Below are 22,220 nucleotides of genomic sequence, written 5' to 3'. Positions count from 1 at the left end.
TGCTAATTTGATTATCCATGTGAGCCCAAGAACACTTAATAAGATTTGAAATCTTACTAGGTTAGTCGGTTAGTCATGGTAGCATGATTCATAAAGTAAGGTTTGTTCAAATAACCAACTTGATAAAGTAAGAGGGTTTTTGTCAAAAATTTGCAATAGACAAGTCTGCCAGGTAAATCTCTCCTAAATAACAATGATCGATTTTTCCGGATTAATTGGTTATTATTCGAGAGAATCATGATAATCTAACTACCCCACGTGGCACACTCAATTGACTCTCCTCACATGATAAGTTCGGAATCATAGATCTATATGCCTTGGGATACAAAATTGCACTTCCTCATAAAAATGTATCAAGAGGGAATTGTGTATCCCGAGGCATATAGATCTTTGGTTCCCAACTTATCACATCAGGAGAGTTAATTGAGTGTGCCATGCGGCGTAGTTAGATTATCACAACTCTATTTGAAATTCTTGCTGAGTTTATAATAACAAACAATTATATAACTAATATCACCAATTCATCTTAAATTGCTGATTAATCTGCAATATTTTCATAATACATCCCTATAGGGAAATTTTTTTCGATATTTTTGAAAAAGTTTGGTCTTTTGGATTTGTTAGTTGGTTAACATGGTATTAGAGCATTAGGTTCGTATAAATCATGGGTTCAAATCTTTCCACCCTTATGGGTGAAGGGGGGTATATTTTCCTCTACTCTCGTGTGTGTCGTACCCTAGTTAATCCTCTTAACCTTATTATATTCTTAGTTTTCCCTTTCACCAATAGATCGATTTTTTGGAGTAGTTGGTTTGTTAACAGATAGACGGTTATCACTGACAAATACAATTAGATTTTTGGCCATCAATGAACATACTACTTTTTGAGATTAAGAACAACTATAACCAATTGCATATTCTCTCTTCAAATGATCATGCAATTAAAGAAGGGTGTTAGAAAATAAAAAGCATTGTATTATAATGCATGAGATACATTGTATCATATATCTTGGTTGATATAATATTTATACATATCTCTTAAGGGTTTATGTAATATTCATCCAAGAATTCCCAATAAAATTAGACTTGTTTAGTTTTCAATTATATTTTGATTAGTATTTAATCAGATAACTAATTTTATTATAAATAAAACAAATTAATCTGGTACCGTCTAGATATCCATGAGATACCTAAAAGAGATCCAAATATTCTTATCGGGTTCATATGATGACTACCAAGAATTGAACCCTAAAATGATCCGGCCCATGATTATAGACCTAGAAATGGCTAATCGGTTTCGAGTTGGTCGGGTAATTAGTAATTGGGTAACCACGGACACCCTTAGCCCAAACTCTATAAATGATACCTAAGTCATTGGATCACCAAAGGAGAAGTATATAAATTAACAAAGTGGCAGTTTCGTTATTTCTGCAAAAAATTATGGTCGAAAAGAAAAAAAAAAAAATTAAAATTAAAACCAAAGATATTGAAATAAAATCCAAAACAAGGAGACATAAAATTGAGAAAATATCTTCTAAATAAAAAAAAAAAAAAAAAAAAACGAAAATATAATAAATCAAAACAGCAATATCAAAGACGTTACTTACCTGTCACAGATATCCTTCCTCACTCTATAAAAACAAACAAAACCATAAACTGAAAGAGAGAGAGAGAGAGAAAGTGAATAGTAAGGCTTCAATTCAATGGCTTTCACACCCCTCTCTTGTTTCCATCTTCTTCTTCTCACTTTCACCTTTGCCTCAGTGGCTTTGGCTCGGCTAGAGCCTAGCCGACTAACAAGGGAAATATTAGCTCGTCAAGAAGCTGATCGTGTCGTCAGACTTCCAGGTCAACCGGAGGTGAAATTCCGACAATATGCTGGATATGTGACGGTTAATAAGAGTCATGGAAGGGCACTGTTCTATTGGTTCTTCGAAGCCACTCACAAACCTGAAAAGAAACCTCTCCTTCTCTGGCTCAATGGAGGTAACTCTATGGCTTTAAATCCCGTTTGATGCTATGTGTCAAACCTACAGATGAGATCAGTTTGCTTTTGGAGGAAAACAAATGTTTTAAAAATAAAAATAAAATTTGGAATCCCTAGGAATATATTCCCATCCCATCTTTAAGTTTGCTGACTCACAGTGTCAAACTTCGTTTGTTTGTGACTAGTATTTTTCATAATTCTATGTTAAAGAGTGGAATTCTGAAGTTTTTGTTTCTTCCACAAAATTTAGTCTCTATGAGTAATTGATTCTGACTTTTCTGTATTATTTTTCTATTATAAATGGGTTTAATATTTTCCTAGTTTTACTTTCTAGTTTAAACAAGAAACCATGGATTCATTGGACACTAAGTGTCAAACCAATCTCCTAATTAAGTAATATATCCCCCAATCTCCTCTCCATAATTATTTAATATTTATATATTTATAAAAAGGATTTTTCAAATTACAGCCAAATATAATGTAACTTATTGAGTGTACCTCTTTATCTTTTTCAAAATAGAGTCGCCTCTCTGAACTTTTAAAAGTGAAATTGACCCTTAAAATCATAAAATGTTGGGATTTGAGTTTGACATGAAAAAAAGTAAAAACCATTCAAGACAAGTCTTTTTTTTTTTTTTTTTTTTAGGGAGACAACTCTACTATGCTATACAAATGAGACAGAGGTAACAATAACAATACCAACCAGAACAACTATATTGGTTGACATGATCCATCATCATGTCAAATTTTGATGAATAATTAGCCGTCTTTGTTGTTGTTGTTGTTGATGATGATATTATTAGTATTGTTTTAACAATATTTTTGTCTTTTTCTTTGTAATTTTTGTGATTCGGTTTGAATATTTTAAAATTTGGGATATAGAAGTTGTTTCATCAATATAATATAATTTAATTCTTTACATTATCATATTTGGGATTTTATATGATTTTGATTATTATAGTTAAAAAACTCTGATGATCTTTTTATTCCATTTGTTTAACTTTAAATTTAAATTTTATAATAAAAGATTAAAAGAGAATTTGTTGGTGGTTTGATTTGATTTGATTCTATTAGAGTTCACACCCATATCTTGGCAAAGCTGTCAATCCCTAATTATAGATCCTTTGACCGTTAGTCTTACCTCACAAATTCACATGGACTTAGTTGTCATAACGATTTATAGAAGGAAAACTTGTATCCAACCACCAATTGGATAATGACATTAAACGACAAAAAGACAGGTTTCAATCTTTCCTTTTCTTCTTTGTTTTTTACATTTAGGGAAACCGATTCCATAGGTAGACTGTAACCTTTAATTAGGGTAGATCTGTGCTCCTCGAGATACTCTTTTTTTTAAAAAAAAAAAAAAAAAAAAATTATTATAGGAATGTGTAAAGTGTATCCTAAGGAACACAGATCTATGGTTTCCAAACTTGTCAGGATAGGTAGTCGATCGAGTCTACCAGATTATCACGACCCCTTTAATAGTAATTAAAGGAAAGTAATTACAGAGTTTCCCTTTTAGTTTACGTAATTTCAAGTTTGAAAAATGGCTGCACCTTTTTGAGTAGTTCTTACCTTTTTAGTTACAAGGGTATTTTTGAAATTTTTAGAATAATTCAATGTAGATTGGTCTATTGGGTTGAACGGTCTAGATTCATTCTGGTCACTAAAACGTCAAAACTTATATAGTCGGAATTACCTTACTAGAGCAAAAAAAAAAAAAAAAAAAAAAAATTTTTACTAAGCCTCATCCACCATAAAAAAATCTCGAGATATATGAAAAATTGTCGAGATCTTATTTATGCATCTCGAGGCATTTTTGATGGTGGATGAGGCTTAGTAACTTCTTTTTCTTCTCACTATCATAATATGGAAAGGGTCTCTCTGAACCTTATATGGTCAACTATTGCGTGTAAGCTGAAGGAATAATTCGGAAATTGAGTGGTCCCATTTTTATAGTTGTTAGAAGCCAATAATAGTACAGCCTGGCCTTGATCATGCATGGATACTAATAGAAAGGCTGAAAGGGGCAATGATGACACGTGGAATGCTCTTGCACGCCTGTTTTGACTTCAATGTTTTTGGGCCCACTATTGTGGACCTAGCAATTGATAGAAATCATAGGTTCAACGTTGATGGATGCTTTTGAGTCGAAGCGACTAATGAGTTAATTAGACGCGTGAAGAGACATATTTGGCTACGTTACAATCAAAGAGAAAACAGGTAAAAAGATATTTCTTTATTTTGTGCATTTCGAGAGAAATGATAATCAAATCATAACGGTTTTAACTCAAGGTCACATATATGAGGATTTAGTCAACGAAAATAGAAAACCACACGATAGTAGAATGAGAATAAACACCCACACACGTGTTATAGGATCCATAAGTTAAGCTATCTCTACATGCATGAAAAGTCAAGAGTAAAACTCGATTCGGTATCTCGTGATCTACCAAATTAAATAGTCCCGCCTTTTCCAACACCAATGATCCTTAATCCACGGATTGCAGGATCTGAAGACAGAAAACTAGCCAATCAGATGATTGGTCTCTTCAATCGATGCTAGTGATTAGGCTAACTATGCTATTACGGAAATTTTTTGCTAAGTGGATGAATCAATAACATGATGTCATGTGTATTAAAAATTATTAAAAAAAATTACAAACTTTTAAATGCTCCTAAATTTTCTCTCTACCAACCAATCATATTTGCTTTTCTAATACAATGTCATGCCATTGGTTCATCCGTTTAGCACAAAATTTCTTAACTGAAAATTTGCACTCGTGGGTTTGGGTTAGACTTGGATTATTCCTAGAGTCCGGATAATATGACATGGCATGTGCCATACTCAATCGACTCCTTGACATGGAAAATTTGGCAACTATAGATTTTTATGACTCGGGATACACTTTTTTTAATGGGAAACTCCAATCATGTATTTTGAAGTGTATAGATATACGGTTCTTGAACTTATCACGTCAAGGAGTCGATTGAGTATGCCACCTGGTGAGTCATATTAACTTATTCCTAACATAGCACTTGAGATAAGACCTGTACTCATATCACGGTATGTGTGGTTGAAATTTTTTTTCCTCACAAAAATCCGAGATCCACCAATCACATGAACCTGAGTGTATTGAATGGCTTCCCTAATTTACAAACCTATCCTCTTATTATTTATGAAACCACCCTTGCAGATGCTTGACGTGTCACACATTTGAAGAATCTATGAGCAAAAAATCACTCATATATGTGGTTTGTGGTTTTTTGTTTTATTTATTTATTTATTTATTTTTTTGGGGGGGATTTGGTCCTTCCTAAGAAAAAATAAAGAAATCGCTTAAACTTAAGGATAAGGCAGGAGTCAAGTAGATTTTCTTCGTATTTCATAAAAGAAATTAAATTCATCTACTTTTCCAAATCATTTGGAGTAGTTTGATATATATTATTTATAATATCAAAATCAAAATAGGAGTCCAATATATTTTATTTACTGAAATCATAAACTAACTATACATAATATATAGTTGCTCGGATTTAATCAATGGGTTGGAAAATTTTAAGTCCGGCCTCACTTTTGCATGCTAAAGTTTTCTTGGGCAAGCCTAGCTGTGTTAACAGGCCAGAGGGGCCCAATTGACACCCCCTACTCATAGTCTCACAAGAGAAGGATTCACAATTGGCAGGTCACTCTCACTCATCCAAATTATTTTCACTATGGTCAGTCAAGAAATCATTCATCCTGTTGGGATCATCTTGACACATGGTTTAAAAGATAGACCAATCCTTGAGTTCGATCAGGACTCAACCTTGACTTGGTATGATTCACTCTGACTCGAGTCTCTCTAGTGTGACTCAAACCCCCACGATTCATTTTATGAAAAAATTTGAGATATGAACTGCTTCAGTAAGGCCTAGAACACTCTAGCATACCTGTCTACTACCATTTGCACATGAGCCTACAAATCAAATGTAATGTAGGGTGGGTCGATTCCAAATTTTTTAAATCAAGTCTCATAAACAATCATTTGATCATAGTTACGTTGCATCGAACAAGGATAGAAAGCAAGAGTGACATAAAAGAAGAATGGATGTATGTGAAGCGACAATTCACGCATCAATGTCAACCTCTTTGATATTGATACGGGCCATCAATTGGTGACCCATGACGAATATGTCAACCTTCTTGTTCAAACTTAATACATCATCAACTCATTTCATACAAAATATCTTGCAATGATACTTTTCTAATTTTCCACGAAATTTCAAAATACCCATTATTTCCTCTTACTTGTCATGTTGAGGAACAGATCCACTTAATGTGTGGTGAAGCCTACATTCCTCTACTTAATTGGTTCATGTGAAGGTCCATAATGGTCAAACTAAGCGGACTTGTAACAATTCATACTACGTGTTGTGGGTCACAAATTGTGTTATTTTGAGAACCTTAGAAAATATTTTATAAAGGAATTATTACTCTTTTAGATTTGTTTTGTGATTTCTCTTAATGTGTTAAATTTCAGGTCCAGGTTGTTCTTCAATTGGGTTTGGAGAAGCAGAAGAATTGGGCCCTTTCTTAACACAAAAGGGCACTCCAGAGCTCAAATTCAATAATTACACCTGGAACAAAGGCAAGATTTGGATTCCTTATCTTTACTTTCTCACTACTTTAATTTACAATTTTGTGGAGCACCATTGGGGATGGGAACGCTGGGGTGACACAATATGTAACATTCCCTGTAAATACATGTTTCTCATCCCTTTTCCCATTTTGTTATTATCTTTGGTCTATAAAAACGTGAAACATGTTTTACCTTTGTTTTATGGGGTGAACTCTTTCCAGGCCCACCCATAAAGTAGTACTTAATCCAAGCCTTGGATGGGCTTAAAACTGAATGAGTAGAAGCTAAAGTCATGTTTGCGAATAGATAGAAACACTTCTTTTTTAATCAATTCTAGAAGAACGAACCACAATCCCGATATTGGCCATTTTTGAGATTGTTCATTAGGAATTTTTGTTTTGGGATGCAAAGATGTTGTGGGCATTTGATGGACAAATAATAACTTCCTTAGCAATTTTGATAATTAAACTATAAGCTCTGTATTATTTTGATCACTAAATTAATACTTTAGAAACACTTGAAGGGGCCTTTTCTTTGTTGGTTTTTACAACACAGCATTGTTTTGTCCGATACTTCCATTAAAGCCTTATCTAAATTTTTTTGATTCATTAGGATCTACATCTTTCATAATCATAACCTTTATTTATTGCTAAAATGGTTTCTTTCGTATTTTTGCAAACTTATTATTTGATGATTAATGAATTTGGCCCTTATTCATTAAAAATAATAAAAAAATTAAAAACCTAGAATTATTTGGTGTTGACTAGTGCATTTTTTTAGCCATTAATGCATTCATGAAAAACAAAAAAAATCAAGACTAGTTGGAGAAATTTCTTTTTTTTTTTTCTTTGAGAAAAATAAAACTATACAAAACTTGTCATTTATTTTGACTTGAATGATTTGCTCCCATGAGCTCAGTCACTCGGAGAGACTAATAAAAATTACCTAAATTGCCTTCAACTTCAACCTTTACCTCTAGCCAAAAATCCATGATTGTTCTCCCAAAACTCAATCATCTTCAAAAACTAATTTTAACTTTTTGATGTTCCATCATTTTCAGCATCGTGTACGTATGTAGAAGCTACTTTTGGATATTTCTATCCAAATTTTTATTGTACATTTTCTACTCTCCAAAAATTATATATTGCAGTATTTAAAGACTTGGAAGACTGAAAAGTAGAGTAAAACATATTTTACCCATGTATAGTTCAAAGGTTCTATTAATTAATATTCTCTCCAAGAAGACATGATCATTTTGAAAACATTACTAATTGGGTTTGTCAAATATTGATGATCACCAAAAATGTGTTGGGGATGAGGTTATTAACGATGAATATATTATATATGGGGGTGTCAGAGGCAAATTTGCTGTTCGTGGAATCTCCGGTGGGCGTAGGATTCTCATATACAAATACTAGTCAAGATATCAAGAAGCTTGGAGATACAATTACTGGTACATTTTTTATTCTTATTAATTTTACTTAACTTCGATCTACTTACTTTTAATTGATGTTAATTAATTATTTTGTTCCATATATATATATATACTTGTTTTCAGCTAAGGATTCGTATAGGTTTCTTGTCAACTGGTTTCAAAGATTCCCGCAGTATAGCTACCATGACTTTTACATCACTGGTGAAAGCTACGGAGGTACACCCCATCTCTCATTATTCAATTATTTGACCTCCCACAATCACCCATGAAAAAATTTCTTCCTTAGAAAGTAAAATATAGTCTAAAATTTGTATTTTTAGGCCCATGGGATTAAAACTATGAGTGCTGATTTTGTAATTTAACCAAACAAAGGTAACTCAAAAACTCATGGATATGGTGGCAGTTGCAAGAATCTGTAAATTTTTTCCCCTCAGGATACACAACTGCACATGTTTTATAGGGATGTGCAATTGTGTATCCCAATGGAAAAATCTACGATTCGTGCATGGTATACATCAATTGAGTTTTTGAGTCATCTTGTCAAGTTGAGTTACGAAATCATTACACGAAAATTATATATGATTTTAAAATCTCATAAAAGTAACTTATGACATAAAAGTAAAGTGATAAAACATCAATGCTTCCTAGACACTACAGGGTTAGGGAAGTGAGATATGAGGTATAATCTTAAGGTCATTGTTTTCTCGATGATTGAGAGAATGCCAAAACCACTCAATTTAAATATGTGAGTTCAAGAGAGATCGACTTTTGAAGAATTGGATCTAAGTCAAAAAAAGAGTTTTTTATTTTTATTATATGTATATATTTGATGTGTAAGTAGGCTACTCAAGATCCATCTGCTCCCATCTTCCCATATTTTGTGGGTCCATGTAATGTATATTAATGCCAGGTGGCATAAATCTAGATCAACTATGAATGTAATACATATATAGTTGTAATTTAATTTAATTTAATAATTTTTATCATATTTGTAGGGCACTACGTTCCACAACTTGCCGAGGCAATCTATGATGCCAACGTGAATGCTTCCAAGGAGGATTACATAAATCTTAAGGGGTTCATGGTAAAAAATTGTATAAAAAGTTTTAGCCATTTTGAAAAGATAAAAAATTGTATTATGATGGATTGTGACGGTGATATATTAATTATGGTAACAGATAGGAAACGCATTGCTGGATGATGAAACAGATCAAAAGGGAATGGTAGAGTACGCATGGGATCACGCAGTGATATCTGATCGAGTGTACAACAACATCAAGAACAAGTGCAACTTCAGTGATCCCAATCCACCCCAAAATTGCATTGTCGCCCTCAACAAATACTTCGATGTTTACAACATCATAGACATGTACAGCTTGTACGCTCCCACCTGCCATGACCATGATGGTAACGGAAGTATTATAACAACAAGAACCCTTCCCAAAATCCATGGCGTTGTTGCTCCTAAATTATTTTCCAAATTTGTAAGTCCAAATTTCCCTTAATAATATCCATTCCATTCTTAAATTAAATTAAGGTAAAAATATTAATTTCCCTTAATTTAATTTAAATTAAATTAAATTTATCTGTTTTACAGGATGGGTGGAGAAAGAAACCAGCGGGTTATGATCCATGTGTGCCAATTTATACTGAAAAGTACTTCAATCGACAAGATGTTCAAGCAGCTCTTCATGCTAATGTCACCAAAATCCCCTATCCATGGACTCACTGCAGGTACTTACTTGAATAACTTAACTCCATGACTCAACTCTTTTAACTCACACCACATCACATCAGTGATACCAAATTCATTTCCATAACCAGCCAAGCTACTTAACTACTAATTAATAGACTTAATTATAAGTAGTAGGGTTGTGTCAATGTATGATGATCCGATATTCATTGGAATCAACGACACTGGACCCTGCCAACTTGACAAGGTGCATGTGAAGCAATTGATTTGTCCATGACCATATAAATAATTGGGAAAATTACTTAAAAGGATCCTCACGAAGGAACAATTTTCTAATTAGTCCCTAAATTTTTAACTCCAGAGCTTATCTCATCTCACCTGTACAAGGTATTTGAAATATCCAAATTACCTTTTCCTCATCTTCTTCACATACTAAGGTTTCTCAATGAAGATTGTGATCTTTGATCATGAATGACAAATGGAGAATGATATTTTCTTAATTTTGAACATCTAGATATATATATATATTTTTGATGATTACAACATAACTTTTGATTTGCAACCCATAATTAATGTAGTTTTGAGTATTTTAAATAGATTTATCAAGTATCAAAATAGGAAAAATAGAAAAAATGAAAAAATCGATTTGCTTACAATGTCGAGTTCATCACTTTTTATTTATTTATCATCTAACTCGACAGTAATTAAGTTAAAAAGTGGTGAACTCGACACTAAGTGGTGAGTTCATCGGTTTTTAACATAGTGTTGAGTTCACACTATTTAACTTACTTACTATCGATTTCGACGGTAATTAAATAAAAAAGTAATGAACTTGACGTCGTAATGCAAATCAAATTATTATTATTTTTTTTTCATTTTTTCAATTTCGATACTTGGTTAATCTCCTTGAAATGTCAAAAAATGCATTAATTATAGTTGCAAATCAAAAGTTACGATGTAATCATAAAAAAATGTGAATGTCAATTTCGTTCTTCAATTTTTCTTTTATAAATCATCAAAATACATAAATAAAATAATCTAGATGTTCAAAATCAAGAGAATAACATCCTTTATTCGTCATTCATAATCAAAGATCTTTGGAAGTGACCTCAATCGTTGTTGAAAACCTTAATTATGTGAAGAAGGTGAGAAATGATAGTTTGAGTATTTTAAATACTTTGTACATGTGAGATGAGGTTTAGGGACCATTTAAAAAAAAGAAAAGTTTACTAAATGTCCTGGTAAGATAGAGTAAAAAATTTAGGAGCTATTAAGAAAGAAATCCCTCTATGAAGGTCTTTTAAGTAATTTTTCCTATATAATTCGCATGATCGTTTAAGATGAAGTTGTTTCAAAGATGAAGGTTACTCTCCATCGTCTCACAAGCCAACATTTTTCGAGATCATGCATAGAGTATTCAATTAATTACCATTAAATTTAGTGGGCTTCTATTGTCACACCAACTTTTACTAACAGCACCCTAAGATGTGTGTGGTGATTTATATATATATATATATACACATTCTACCAGTACTTCATTTATGCGAACTAATGGTAAAATATATTTTATGAATTAACAGCAATAACATTACTTTTTGGAGCGATGCACCCGACTCTATACTTCCAATCATTAAAAAACTGCTAGATGGTGGACTTCGGATTTGGGTGTATAGGTAATAATAATATATACTTGGTTTCAATTACTTTTAATCTTACAATTATATTTATAACTTTTAATTGCACAATTTGATTTTATTTATTTGCAGTGGAGATGCGGATGGGAGAATTCCAGTAACGGCAACTAGATTAACATTGAACAAGCTCGGATTAAATACTACTCAAGAATGGACTCCATGGTACAACCATCAAGAGGTAACATTTTTCTTCTTTTTCAAATTAAATTAAATTAAATTAAATATTATTATATTTAATTTAATTTAATCTAAATATAATTTTAAAGAATATTGAATGGTAAATTGAGCATATATAGATATGAATGGAGGAACAAGACTCATTCTATCAACCCTAAATTCTTAGTGTAAGAATTTGACAATAAAGTCATCGTCAACATTATCACTATATTATGGATTCTGTGGATTCTATGGAATCCCATTACTGGGTTTTTTGGGTTGGATTTTCCAATGGGACCGCTCTATTTGCACCCACCTTTATGCTCACTGCACCTACTTTCTTCTATACAATCCATCATAAAATGTGTTTTTAAGTGGGTACACTCAGCACAAATAGTGGGTATAGATAGCCTTGACCTTTTTTCAATTCTTTTGTTTTTTTAATAGTTCTTGTTCCCTAAATCATCTTCCCCGCTTCTTCTTTTGTATATTATTCCTTCTTTCATTGAATTTTCTAATCTATTAAAAAGAAAAAAGTATTTGGTGACGGTGATGATGATTGTTATAAGAGTCATGTTGGAGTAACATAGGAAGGTACATCGATTCTGACATTCTGATGCGGTGGTGCACACATAATCATATATGCTTTTCACTCATGTCTCGATGAAAAGCATTTATGGTTATGTGTGCATCACCACATCAGAATGTCTAATTGATGTACATTTTAATGTTACTTCAGCATTATCCTTGTTATAAAAGTCTTGATTGTCACTTTCTAATAGTAATAATTTTAGGGCAAAATGACTTCTAAATTTTTTTTATCATGGCATTCTAATAATAATAAAAAAAAAAAAGTAAAATAACTTTTCAAGAGTATAGAAACACATTGGATGGATATGGTTGTTTAAAAATGAAAAATTGCCAATATCATACCTAGTGCAAGGGTATGCACATGAGTTACAAAAATTTTCATTATAATTAATTTAAGATATTATTTCATAAATTTTAAATAAATAATCTATTTGAAACTAAGATAAATATTACCATGAGTAGACAAGGCTGGTTGACAAATGCCCAACTCAGTGAGTTCGCTTAAATATTTTATTACTGATTTATGATCATTATCAAGGTATTTCAATTATCAAACTTTATGTAAAAACTAATTACCTGTTGTTTTTATAGGTTGGCGGATGGACGATAATCTACGATGGGCTCACATTTGTTACAATAAGAGCTGCTGGTCACCAGGTCCCGACCTACGCACCCAAACGATCCCTTCAACTGATTAAGCATTTCTTGGCCAGTCAAAAACTGCCATCTGCCGCATTTTAATCACATCCAACTTCAATTTCTTTCGAAATTACTCTATCAATGAAAATGGTAAAACCAAAAAATTACAATCAAATAAATTGCTAAAGTTTTTTGCTTTCCAAATTCAAAGTTGCTATTGGAAAAGAAGTTATTTTTGTGGTACCTACCCCCATACCATCCAAATGGTAAATATTATGCTATCATCATTTCGGTATTATATCAAGTAATATTATTTTCTTTATGGTTGTTTTGTAATAATAATCATAATTGATTGTGATAATTTTGCATTTACAAACATGATCATAAATATTAAAGGGCTTAAACCCATAGTTCAGTTGGTTGACATGTTATAATGCAACCTTGAGGTCGTGGGTTCAAGTCCAGCTTACCTTTAAGAAAATGATATATAAAAAATCTATTTGTTTATAAATAGAAAACTGTATTAATAGGAGAGCTGCTATTGGCAACTCAAATTTTACTTATTACAGCCCAATTAAAATTAATGAAAATAAGTGAATGATTGAAAATAAGTAAATGTTGGGGTGCCAATAAAAGCTCTCTTATTATTATTATTATTTTTATTATTTTGCTAGATTTCTTCCTTATTTATTTATTTATTTATTTTTGTATTATTTTTGGGTAGAGAATTTTATATGTGTCTAATCAATAATTTTAAACAACTACTGAGATGGTTTGAACGAGTGTTATAATGTTGAGAGCATAGTTTGAGCCAAACCTTCGTCACATTTGAAGAGTGTTTCAATCTTTAATGGGCGTGTGATAAATAATTTAAGAAATATGGGTGTGCCAAGTAAAAGTTGAGACGCCAATAGAAACCCTATAATACGATGATAAAGAATTCTCGCACCTTCTCTTCATATCTTTCACCACCTATATCTCTACTTGAACCCTTTTAGGCCACATAGCACATGAACTCAAATTATCACTGATGGAATGGACTTACAATATAATTGAACATACAAGCTTGCTTGATTATTCCATAATGGATCTTCGAGATGCCTACAAACCTAATAACAATCTAAATTCTTTAAATCCAAAAAAATTAATTTTTAACAAGGCAAAATGTATCAAAATTGACTGTTATTTTGCAATAATAATCATTATGCATTGACAATTCAATGTAGGGTAAGATTGTCAAACATGATACCCATTAGGATGAAAATACCGAGTTTTGTACCGTGTCTAGTCCTAGAAGCAAGGGGGGGGGGGGGTGAATAGGATAATTAAAATTTCTAATTTATCCAATTTTAACTTATATTGATAATTTGACTATGTGTTTTAAGTCATTTACCTAATCTTGATTTTGCACTTATATTTTTTAATTGTATTTAGTGAAAATACACTTGAAATTTAAATATTCATTTCGTCATGTTATTTAATGGTCTATTCATATAAGATTTACCTATTCGGCATTTATGACATCTTATGACATTCAAAACATTCAAGTATAAGTTACGGAATCATAAAATATGCACGAGACATAAGATTTATAATGATTCGGCAATGTGTCTATATCCATTCTCATGGCAAGTCTGTAGTTTGCAATGCAATAGTTGTTCACTTATAATCTAAATAGTTATGACATGTCATACATATCATAATATTCATTCATAGTATGCATTCATCTAAATGTAAATTAATAGAGACATTTCTACAAACATAAGACAAGCCTTTTATAGTAGTTCGGCAACGTGCCTACATGCACTCCAAAGATTCCTAGTTAAGAATTTGATGTTTACTATCAAAGAGATTTATAATTCACCTCAAATCTTTTAAATAAATTTTTTATACCTAGATTAAATTCTAAAACCTTAAGATCAAGAGAAACATATCCTATCAACATTGTGAATTTTATTCTTCGAAAATTCACAAACATCTCTTATTGTCAAAAGTCCTAGAATCTAACAAGAGATTGGTTTTTTGATGGGCTAAATGAGGTAACCTCATACATAAATTTGAAAAATGAAAAACTAAAATAATAAGGATTCATTCAATTCTTAATGTTTGTCAATGACGTTTTGAGTTCTTCGAGTACTTGAACTCACAAGTGCGTCTCAATGGTTGGATCTTCTAATCAAACTTTCAAGTTCGGCTCATTGTAATCACTCCTTTCATCTTCTCCCTTTTCTCCTTACTTTATGAATGTACCAATGTATATGCAATGTGAAATTTGATGGTTATAATATGATCAAATGAGAAGTCTAAGAAGATTGAAGGGGTTCACCTAAGTTAAACTTTTATGAAAGTAGATAATGTTTTCTAAGTGTGAAGAAGGGAGATCTAAACGTTTCTAGGGTTTGATCAAACTCACCAATGAACTTAAGAAATGAGTTTTAAAGATATTTGAAAACCAAAAGTACCAGTGGTGCCGGGTGCTCCAACAATCATATTTTTGAATTTTCAAACCATTGGAGTGACTCATTCAGCAGTCCTGGTGAACAACCAAGCAGCACTGGTAGACACCTCGACAACCCTGGTGGAACATGGACCTTACTGCCAAGGGCCCTGGTCATTTTACCCGGCAACGCCAGGTAAATAATCATAATGCCCTTTTGGGCCATTTTGAACTTTATCTTGCTCCTAGAAGCTCCGTTGAGCAAACCATTAGGGAATTTTGTGGATCTTACTAAATAGAAGGTCTCAAAACTTTCACCAAGGGGTAGGCCATGGCTTAACTAGGTAAAATTATCAAAATAGCATTTTAGCCTTTTTAGGCTAAATTGAGCTCTCGAAAAGTCTAATGATTAAATGATTCGGGGATTTAGTAGATCTTGCTTATATAAGATTCATAAACACTCACCAAGAGGTGGGTGATGGTCTAAGGATTGTCAAATTATCAAAATATCCTTTATGCCCATTTAGAGTTCCCAAAAGTTCCAATGAATGAATGGGTCCAGGTATTTACCAATATGAGTTGACCTAACAATCATTTAGCTGTTAAGGAATGGTTTTACTACATCATATTGCATTTTTGGCGATGCCACAATCGCGCTAAAAATGACTGCTAAAGGTTGTCGTTAATTGCAACAGTTTTTATCTGTCGTTTCAACGAACTGATGGTAATAAGTAAAAGTTGCGGTGTCAATAGCCACTCTAAAAAAATTTCCTTTTAGACATTCAGTTACAAAAGCTCGATCTCTACCACTATCGAACTTCTTTTCTCTTCTCTCATTCCCACTCTCTCTACTCGTCTCTATTTCTTCTTTCACTCTCACTCCCACTCGGTTAGAAAATTTGCAATAAGTTCTTTGAGATCATTAGATTATATTATTTTACATTCTTTATTTCCATGCAACTTAAATTCATAATATAGATGATTTACTTTATTTACTTTTCTTGTACTTTAAGTTATCTAGAATAATAGTTCTTCTTTTTTGTTATCTTCTTTGATGAAACTAGAGATAGAGAGTAAACCCTCTTAGGAAGTAATATTCTCTTGATAAGTCCATCCCATGCTTACACCTTGCACATACTCACTTTTAAAATGATTACAACTAAGGGCATAAGTCTTTCTAGACTTATATCCAACATTTAGAGCCAACAAAAACAGTCCAAAAATGGACAAAAATTTCATGCATAAGATTTGGTTATAACATGGTTTTGTTCAATTCATGAGCATCACTTAAGAAACAAACTAACAAATAAAGTTTCCCACGGGAGCACATAAACATGTCTATTAGCTTTGGGACCTCAAATGATGAAGTCCAAGTAGATTTTCATAAAAGTCCTTGGCTCACAAAATAAATCTAGTAAGCACCTACTTCTAGTAGGGGTTTGTTCATCATCTTGATTTGTTATTTTTCTAGAAATAAACTATAGTCAATTTTCTATAATTTTCTCTACTTTAAAACCCAAAAAAAATAAGGTTCTAGTATCACTTTTAATCAATTATTGGTAACCATCTTAGGATGAGAGGAACAAGGTACCTAACACCTTCTTTATCCCTCAATCGAACTCCATTTCCATAAAATCTATAGGAAGACCTTTATCATATCCTTTGGATATGAGAGTCACTACAAGCCACAGAAAAATAGATTTCAAAATCTTTTTTATGGGGGCATTTACACTTTAATTGAATGGTGATGACTTCTAAACCCTTGGAACTGAGTTCAAACCCCTAAAGGTTTCGAAACTCACGTATCTATAATTTTTGCCTATTGTATTTCTATGTTGATATGAACGATGAGATCTTTAAGGGTTTTTTCTTTCTTTTTCTACTTTAAATTTGTTTTGTACTCATTCCAATTCGAATGTAATTTTTCAATTCGAAACCCAACAACAAATTGTTCAAGTAATTTAATACCTTCATAATTTAATTCATGAATGATGTTCTAAAACTCATTCATTTGGTCCATAACCGAGTTTCCATCTACAATAGTAAACTCTAAAAAATTCTTGGCTACATATTTTTTAACTTTGGCATTTTTAATAATATACTTCTTTTCTAAAGCATCTCACATTTCTTTAGCAAGCTCATAAACGTAGTAGATATCATAAAGTGTGTTCACAAGGTAAGACAGAATATAATTTCTATAGATCCCATCTATTATATTCCAGTTTTTCAAGTACAAATACAATGTTCAAGGTTTCAAGGAAAAACAACATCTTTTGGTAACAACTACGATAAAATTTTCCATTGAAAGGTTCTAGTTTCAGCATGTCTAGTTTAACGTGTTCAAGTTTGAAATTCATGATTTAATCTAACATTAAGAATTGATTTTCAAAATTGTTGAATCTAATATATAAATTTGCATTAGAAATAGGTTATGTTAAATCTAACAGTACGTATAGTTGGAATGAACTTATCGGTTTGATTGAGTGATTGAGGCACGGAGAACTCGTTGTCCTTAAAATCAATTTTGCCCCCTTAAGATGATATCCAAAGTGTAGTCAGTCTCAGGCAATCAGTTTTCAAGATTCAATAGTCACAAGTCTGTTAACCATGTACTCGAAAATAACAAACATTCGATAAACTTGATCGAATCAATCGGTGTACAAGTAGTGAAAATAAGAAGAACAGAAGATAGGGATGTCAGAACAATGTTTCTGTTTGCAATCTATGCTTTCTATGTATAAAACTCTATGGCACACTTCTATTTTATAATAATTAAAGTCCAACTGTACAAAAAAACCTAATGGTTCAATAAATTAAAGAGGAGGATGTTTGGGCCTTAATTGGCTCATTTATGAACATTGGAGGATCCAAACGTGAGGCTTAAATCCAAGATTTGCACCCCCCCTTGCGTGCACATTGCATGCATGCATGTGCATTGAAGATTTTCGATGGGTTGGCCCCAAATACAATAGGTTGCAGTCCCATGGTGCCTTGGGCCCCAATGTACGTGCAAAACCCAGACTCTTTCTCATTCACACTCAAGAAAGTAAGAGAGTGGTAACATTTATAAATTGAGCACAAGTCTTATATTTACATGATGTGAGACTAAATATTTAGAGAATTATCTCTACAACTCTCAAGAGAAAGAAAATCAAAGAATCTTTGATTTTTCAGTTATCACAAGTAAGGAAAGTGTTCTCTTAAGGGTTCACCAAAAATGAAAAACCCCTACACCAACCACACTCAAGAGAAAAGAAAGGCTTGAGTTCAAATCTTGCCGACAACAAAACCTAATAAATAATATTAACTATGAATCCTACAACAATAACCATTTTCCCAAGACCAAGATACCTTAGGCTAGATTCATTGTTCAAAGATTAGTTTTCTCAAAGTCCAGGTTAGCCAAATCCAATTTCTTTTCTGAATCCTTACCATCCTATTTGGATAGTGTTTGCAATATGTTCAAAGAATAATTTAAGGAAAGTAAGCCCGTGAAAACAGATGACGCCAAAATTGGCTCTACTTTCATACCCAATTTTGATTGGACTTCTATAGTCATTCCACCTTTTTTCCGAGGTCACACCAATTGAGGATAACCATTTCGATTCTATGATAGCATTAACACCACAAGAAGGGAGAAATTTTCCCCAACATCTATCCTACAAGGGAAGGACATTCCCTTCGTTACTAGGGAATCATCTTAATCACCCTTAAGGTTGTCATGGCCTAAAAAAACTTTGTTGGATGTTTGCATTCTTCCTGAAGACCTTAATAAGCCTTCACCGTTGTGATGTCTTTGTTTTAAAAGCTCATCATTATCATCATCAATAAAAACATACAAAAATCAAACAATAAAAAAATGTTTCAAATTTTTTGTAAAAATAACTAAGCCATTGGAAATAGTAAAATTTGAGTTAGATGAATATGATTTTGATGTCGAAATTGACTTTAATTTCATGGGGATTGAAAAAGAGTCTAACATCGAAGAATTAGACATGCCAAAAGCATTCAAGAGTCTTGTGGAGCGTCACAAAGAAGGTGTTTGGTCAAATATTGAGGAAATAGACTCAGTCAACCTTGGATCTGAAGAGGAACCAAAAATTATTAAAATCAAATCCCTTCTATTCCCTAACTAGAAAAGGATATAATTGAATTCTTATAAACCCATCAAGATGTATTCATGTGGTCATACCAAGACATGTCTGGACTAACACCAACCTGGTTGTTCATTGCCTACCTATTCTACTTGATTGCAAACCTGTCAAACAAATGCTCCATTTGGATGCTCAAAGTAAAATATGAGGTCATGAAGTAGTTCCAAATCGAATTTTCAGCAGTCTCCACGTATCCAGAGTGGCTCAAAAATATAGTATCAGTACTCAAGAAGGATGGCGAAGTAAGAATGTGTGTAAACTATCGACACTTAAACAAAGTTAGTCTAAAAGATGATTTTCCATTACCAAACATCGACACTATTGTCGATAATATGACTGGACATGACATGTTCTTATTTATGGACAACTTTTCTAAGTATAATCAAAGAAAAATGTCGAAAGAGGACAAAGAAAAGACAACAATCATCACACCTTGGGGGACTTTCTATTAGAAAGTCATGCCTTTTGATCTTAAAAATGTCGGGTCAACTTATCAACGAGCTATGACTATACTATTTCACGATATGATTCATAAGAAAATGTAGGTCTATGTGAACGATATGATTGCTAAGTCAAACCTTGAAGAAAATCACTTAATCAATTTACACAAAATTTTCGATCGACTTAGAAAGTATAGTTTTAGGCTTAATCTATCAAAGAATGTCTTTGAGACTACCTCAAGGAAGCTTTTGATTGTTATTGTAAGCAGAAAGGGAATTGAGATCATTTCTACCAAAGCGAAAGCCATCATCGAGATCCCAAAATCTGAAATCGATAAGCAAATCAAAAGGTTTTTAAGGAAGCTTCAATACATTAACAAGTTTATTGCACATGTAGCTAACAGCAATTTGTGAACCAATCTTCAAGCTTCTCAGAATGAGTGTACTATTGGAATGGAAAGGGGACTACAAAAAATCATTTGACAAAATAAATAATTATTTGTTAAATTCTTCACTCCTTGTAACACCTACTCCGGGTAGGCCCCTCTTGATGTAATTATTAGCGTTTGATGCGTCTATGGGTTGTGTGTTGGGGAAACACGATAAAATTGATCGTAAAGAGAGGGTGATATACTATCTCAACAAAAAATTTACTAACTATGAAGACAAGTATTCCCTTCTAGAGAAGACTTGTTGCACCCTTATGTGAGCATTTCAAAGACTACGCCACTATTTTTTGAGTTACGTAATCTTACTCATCGCTAGAACGGATCCATCTTAGACAGTAGCTCTGATACCACTATGTTGTTTTATAAGGATTTAGGAACGGATCCATCTTAGACAGTAGCTCTGATACCACTATGTTGTTTTATAAGGATTTAGGACTTACTCATTCACAAGGTAGAAAAGAATGTAAGAAAAATGAGAAATTTGTATGGAAAGGAAGAGGACTCAATAAATTGACTATAACTCACTATTTTGAAGTGTTTGCACCAAAATGAGTTCCCTACGGGTATATATATATATATATATATATATATATATATATATATATATATAAGTACTTGGGAACCTTTTTAGACACTTATCTTCTAATTTAATGATTTTACAACCTTTCCAACGACTTCTACAAAATTCTGCATGAATTTGACTTTTCTACTCTCTATATTCTTCTCTTCTTAAATATTTTTTCACCCTAAATACCAAACATATTGTTATAAATATCCTTCCAAAATTACACTTGAATCTTTACAAAGTTACAAATTAGGTTTAACTTACAACACTGAAATCCCTTGAAAGATTCGAGTTTGGCAACCACTTCCTCAAGATGAGAGGTATTCCACCAATGAACCAAACTGTAGAGTTCAGAACCAAGGTATATGTTGTGTGCAACTTGGTCTAATGGTTCACATCGTCCCCTACCTATCCCTCTTTTGCTTCTTCAGCCTATCTTGGCCGAGTTGGAAGAAAAAAAAAAGGAATTTAGTATTAAGCTGAGAAAAGGGAGTAAGAAAATTAGAGAGTAAAATTGGTTTGCTTCGAGGGAAAAACCTTCCTCCAGAATTATAATGAGAACAAACTTCTGATTCCCTTATTCCATTCTTGATTTACATATATATAGGACTCTTTACAACGTTAAAATCACAAAGAAATAGGAGAGTTTTTAGTAACGTTAAAAAACTACTTCCTACAGAATAGCAACAAACTAGATAACAACTATCCTAATGGATAAGGCTAAACAACCTACACTCACGTCTCCCAGCAGTCACTAATATCTTTATTTGAAGCAAAAGACATGTGGAACCAACAACCTATCAAAAGGCACATAACATTTCTCCCCCTCTAAATTCGCCCTTATCCTCAAGGGCTACTGCTGGGAACCTTAGTTTAATTTCTTCCAAATCTTCCCAAGTTGCATCTGCAGGAAACAGGCCTTGCCAGTGGACCAAAACCTCAAGGCGATTCTTACTCTTCCGATGATCCAAGATAGCTTGAGGAGATGGGACAAGAAAGTCATCTTCAATATGCACAATTGGAAGATAAGATTGAGCCATAATATTTACTCCAATCTTCTTCTTGAGAAAAGATACATGGAAAATCGGGTGGATGCGTGACTCAACTGGTAGGTCAAGCTTGTAGGCAACCCTGCCTATCTTTTGAGTTATTTTGATTGGTCCATAGAACCTTGGAGATAACTTGAGATTCTTTCGGAGAGAAAGAGAAGATTGCCGATATGGTTGTTGTCTTAGGTAGACCCAATCACCTACCTCAAATTCTCTATCCACATGATGTTGATCAAATACCTTCTTCATGCGAGATTGCGACTCTCTTAGTTGCTCACGTAACTCCTCAAAAACTTGATCCTTTTCT

General features: G+C 32.7%; 1 protein-coding gene across 1 annotated transcript; it reads left to right on the top strand.

The window, feature by feature from the left end:
- The first annotated feature begins 1,657 nt into the window (after positions 1-1,657).
- Positions 1,658-13,141, top strand: SCPL34 (serine carboxypeptidase-like 34). Its single transcript, XM_086442995.1, has 10 exons — positions 1,658-1,985; positions 6,513-6,620; positions 7,969-8,064; positions 8,170-8,262; positions 9,042-9,130; positions 9,225-9,530; positions 9,644-9,780; positions 11,320-11,412; positions 11,506-11,611; positions 12,772-13,141. Exons 1-10 carry the CDS (start codon positions 1,703-1,705, stop codon positions 12,919-12,921), a joined length of 1,461 nt encoding a protein of 486 aa, XP_086299121.1. The 5' UTR covers positions 1,658-1,702; the 3' UTR covers positions 12,922-13,141.
- Positions 13,142-22,220: the final 9,079 nt, after the last annotated feature.

This window comes from Akebia trifoliata, chromosome 5 (assembly GCF_017979445.1).
Source record: "Akebia trifoliata isolate Shusen 1 chromosome 5, ASM1797944v1, whole genome shotgun sequence".
Classification (NCBI taxonomy): domain Eukaryota; kingdom Viridiplantae; phylum Streptophyta; class Magnoliopsida; order Ranunculales; family Lardizabalaceae; genus Akebia; species Akebia trifoliata.
Note: the sequence above shows the minus strand (reverse complement) of the source record. Positions and strands in the feature narration are given on the sequence as shown.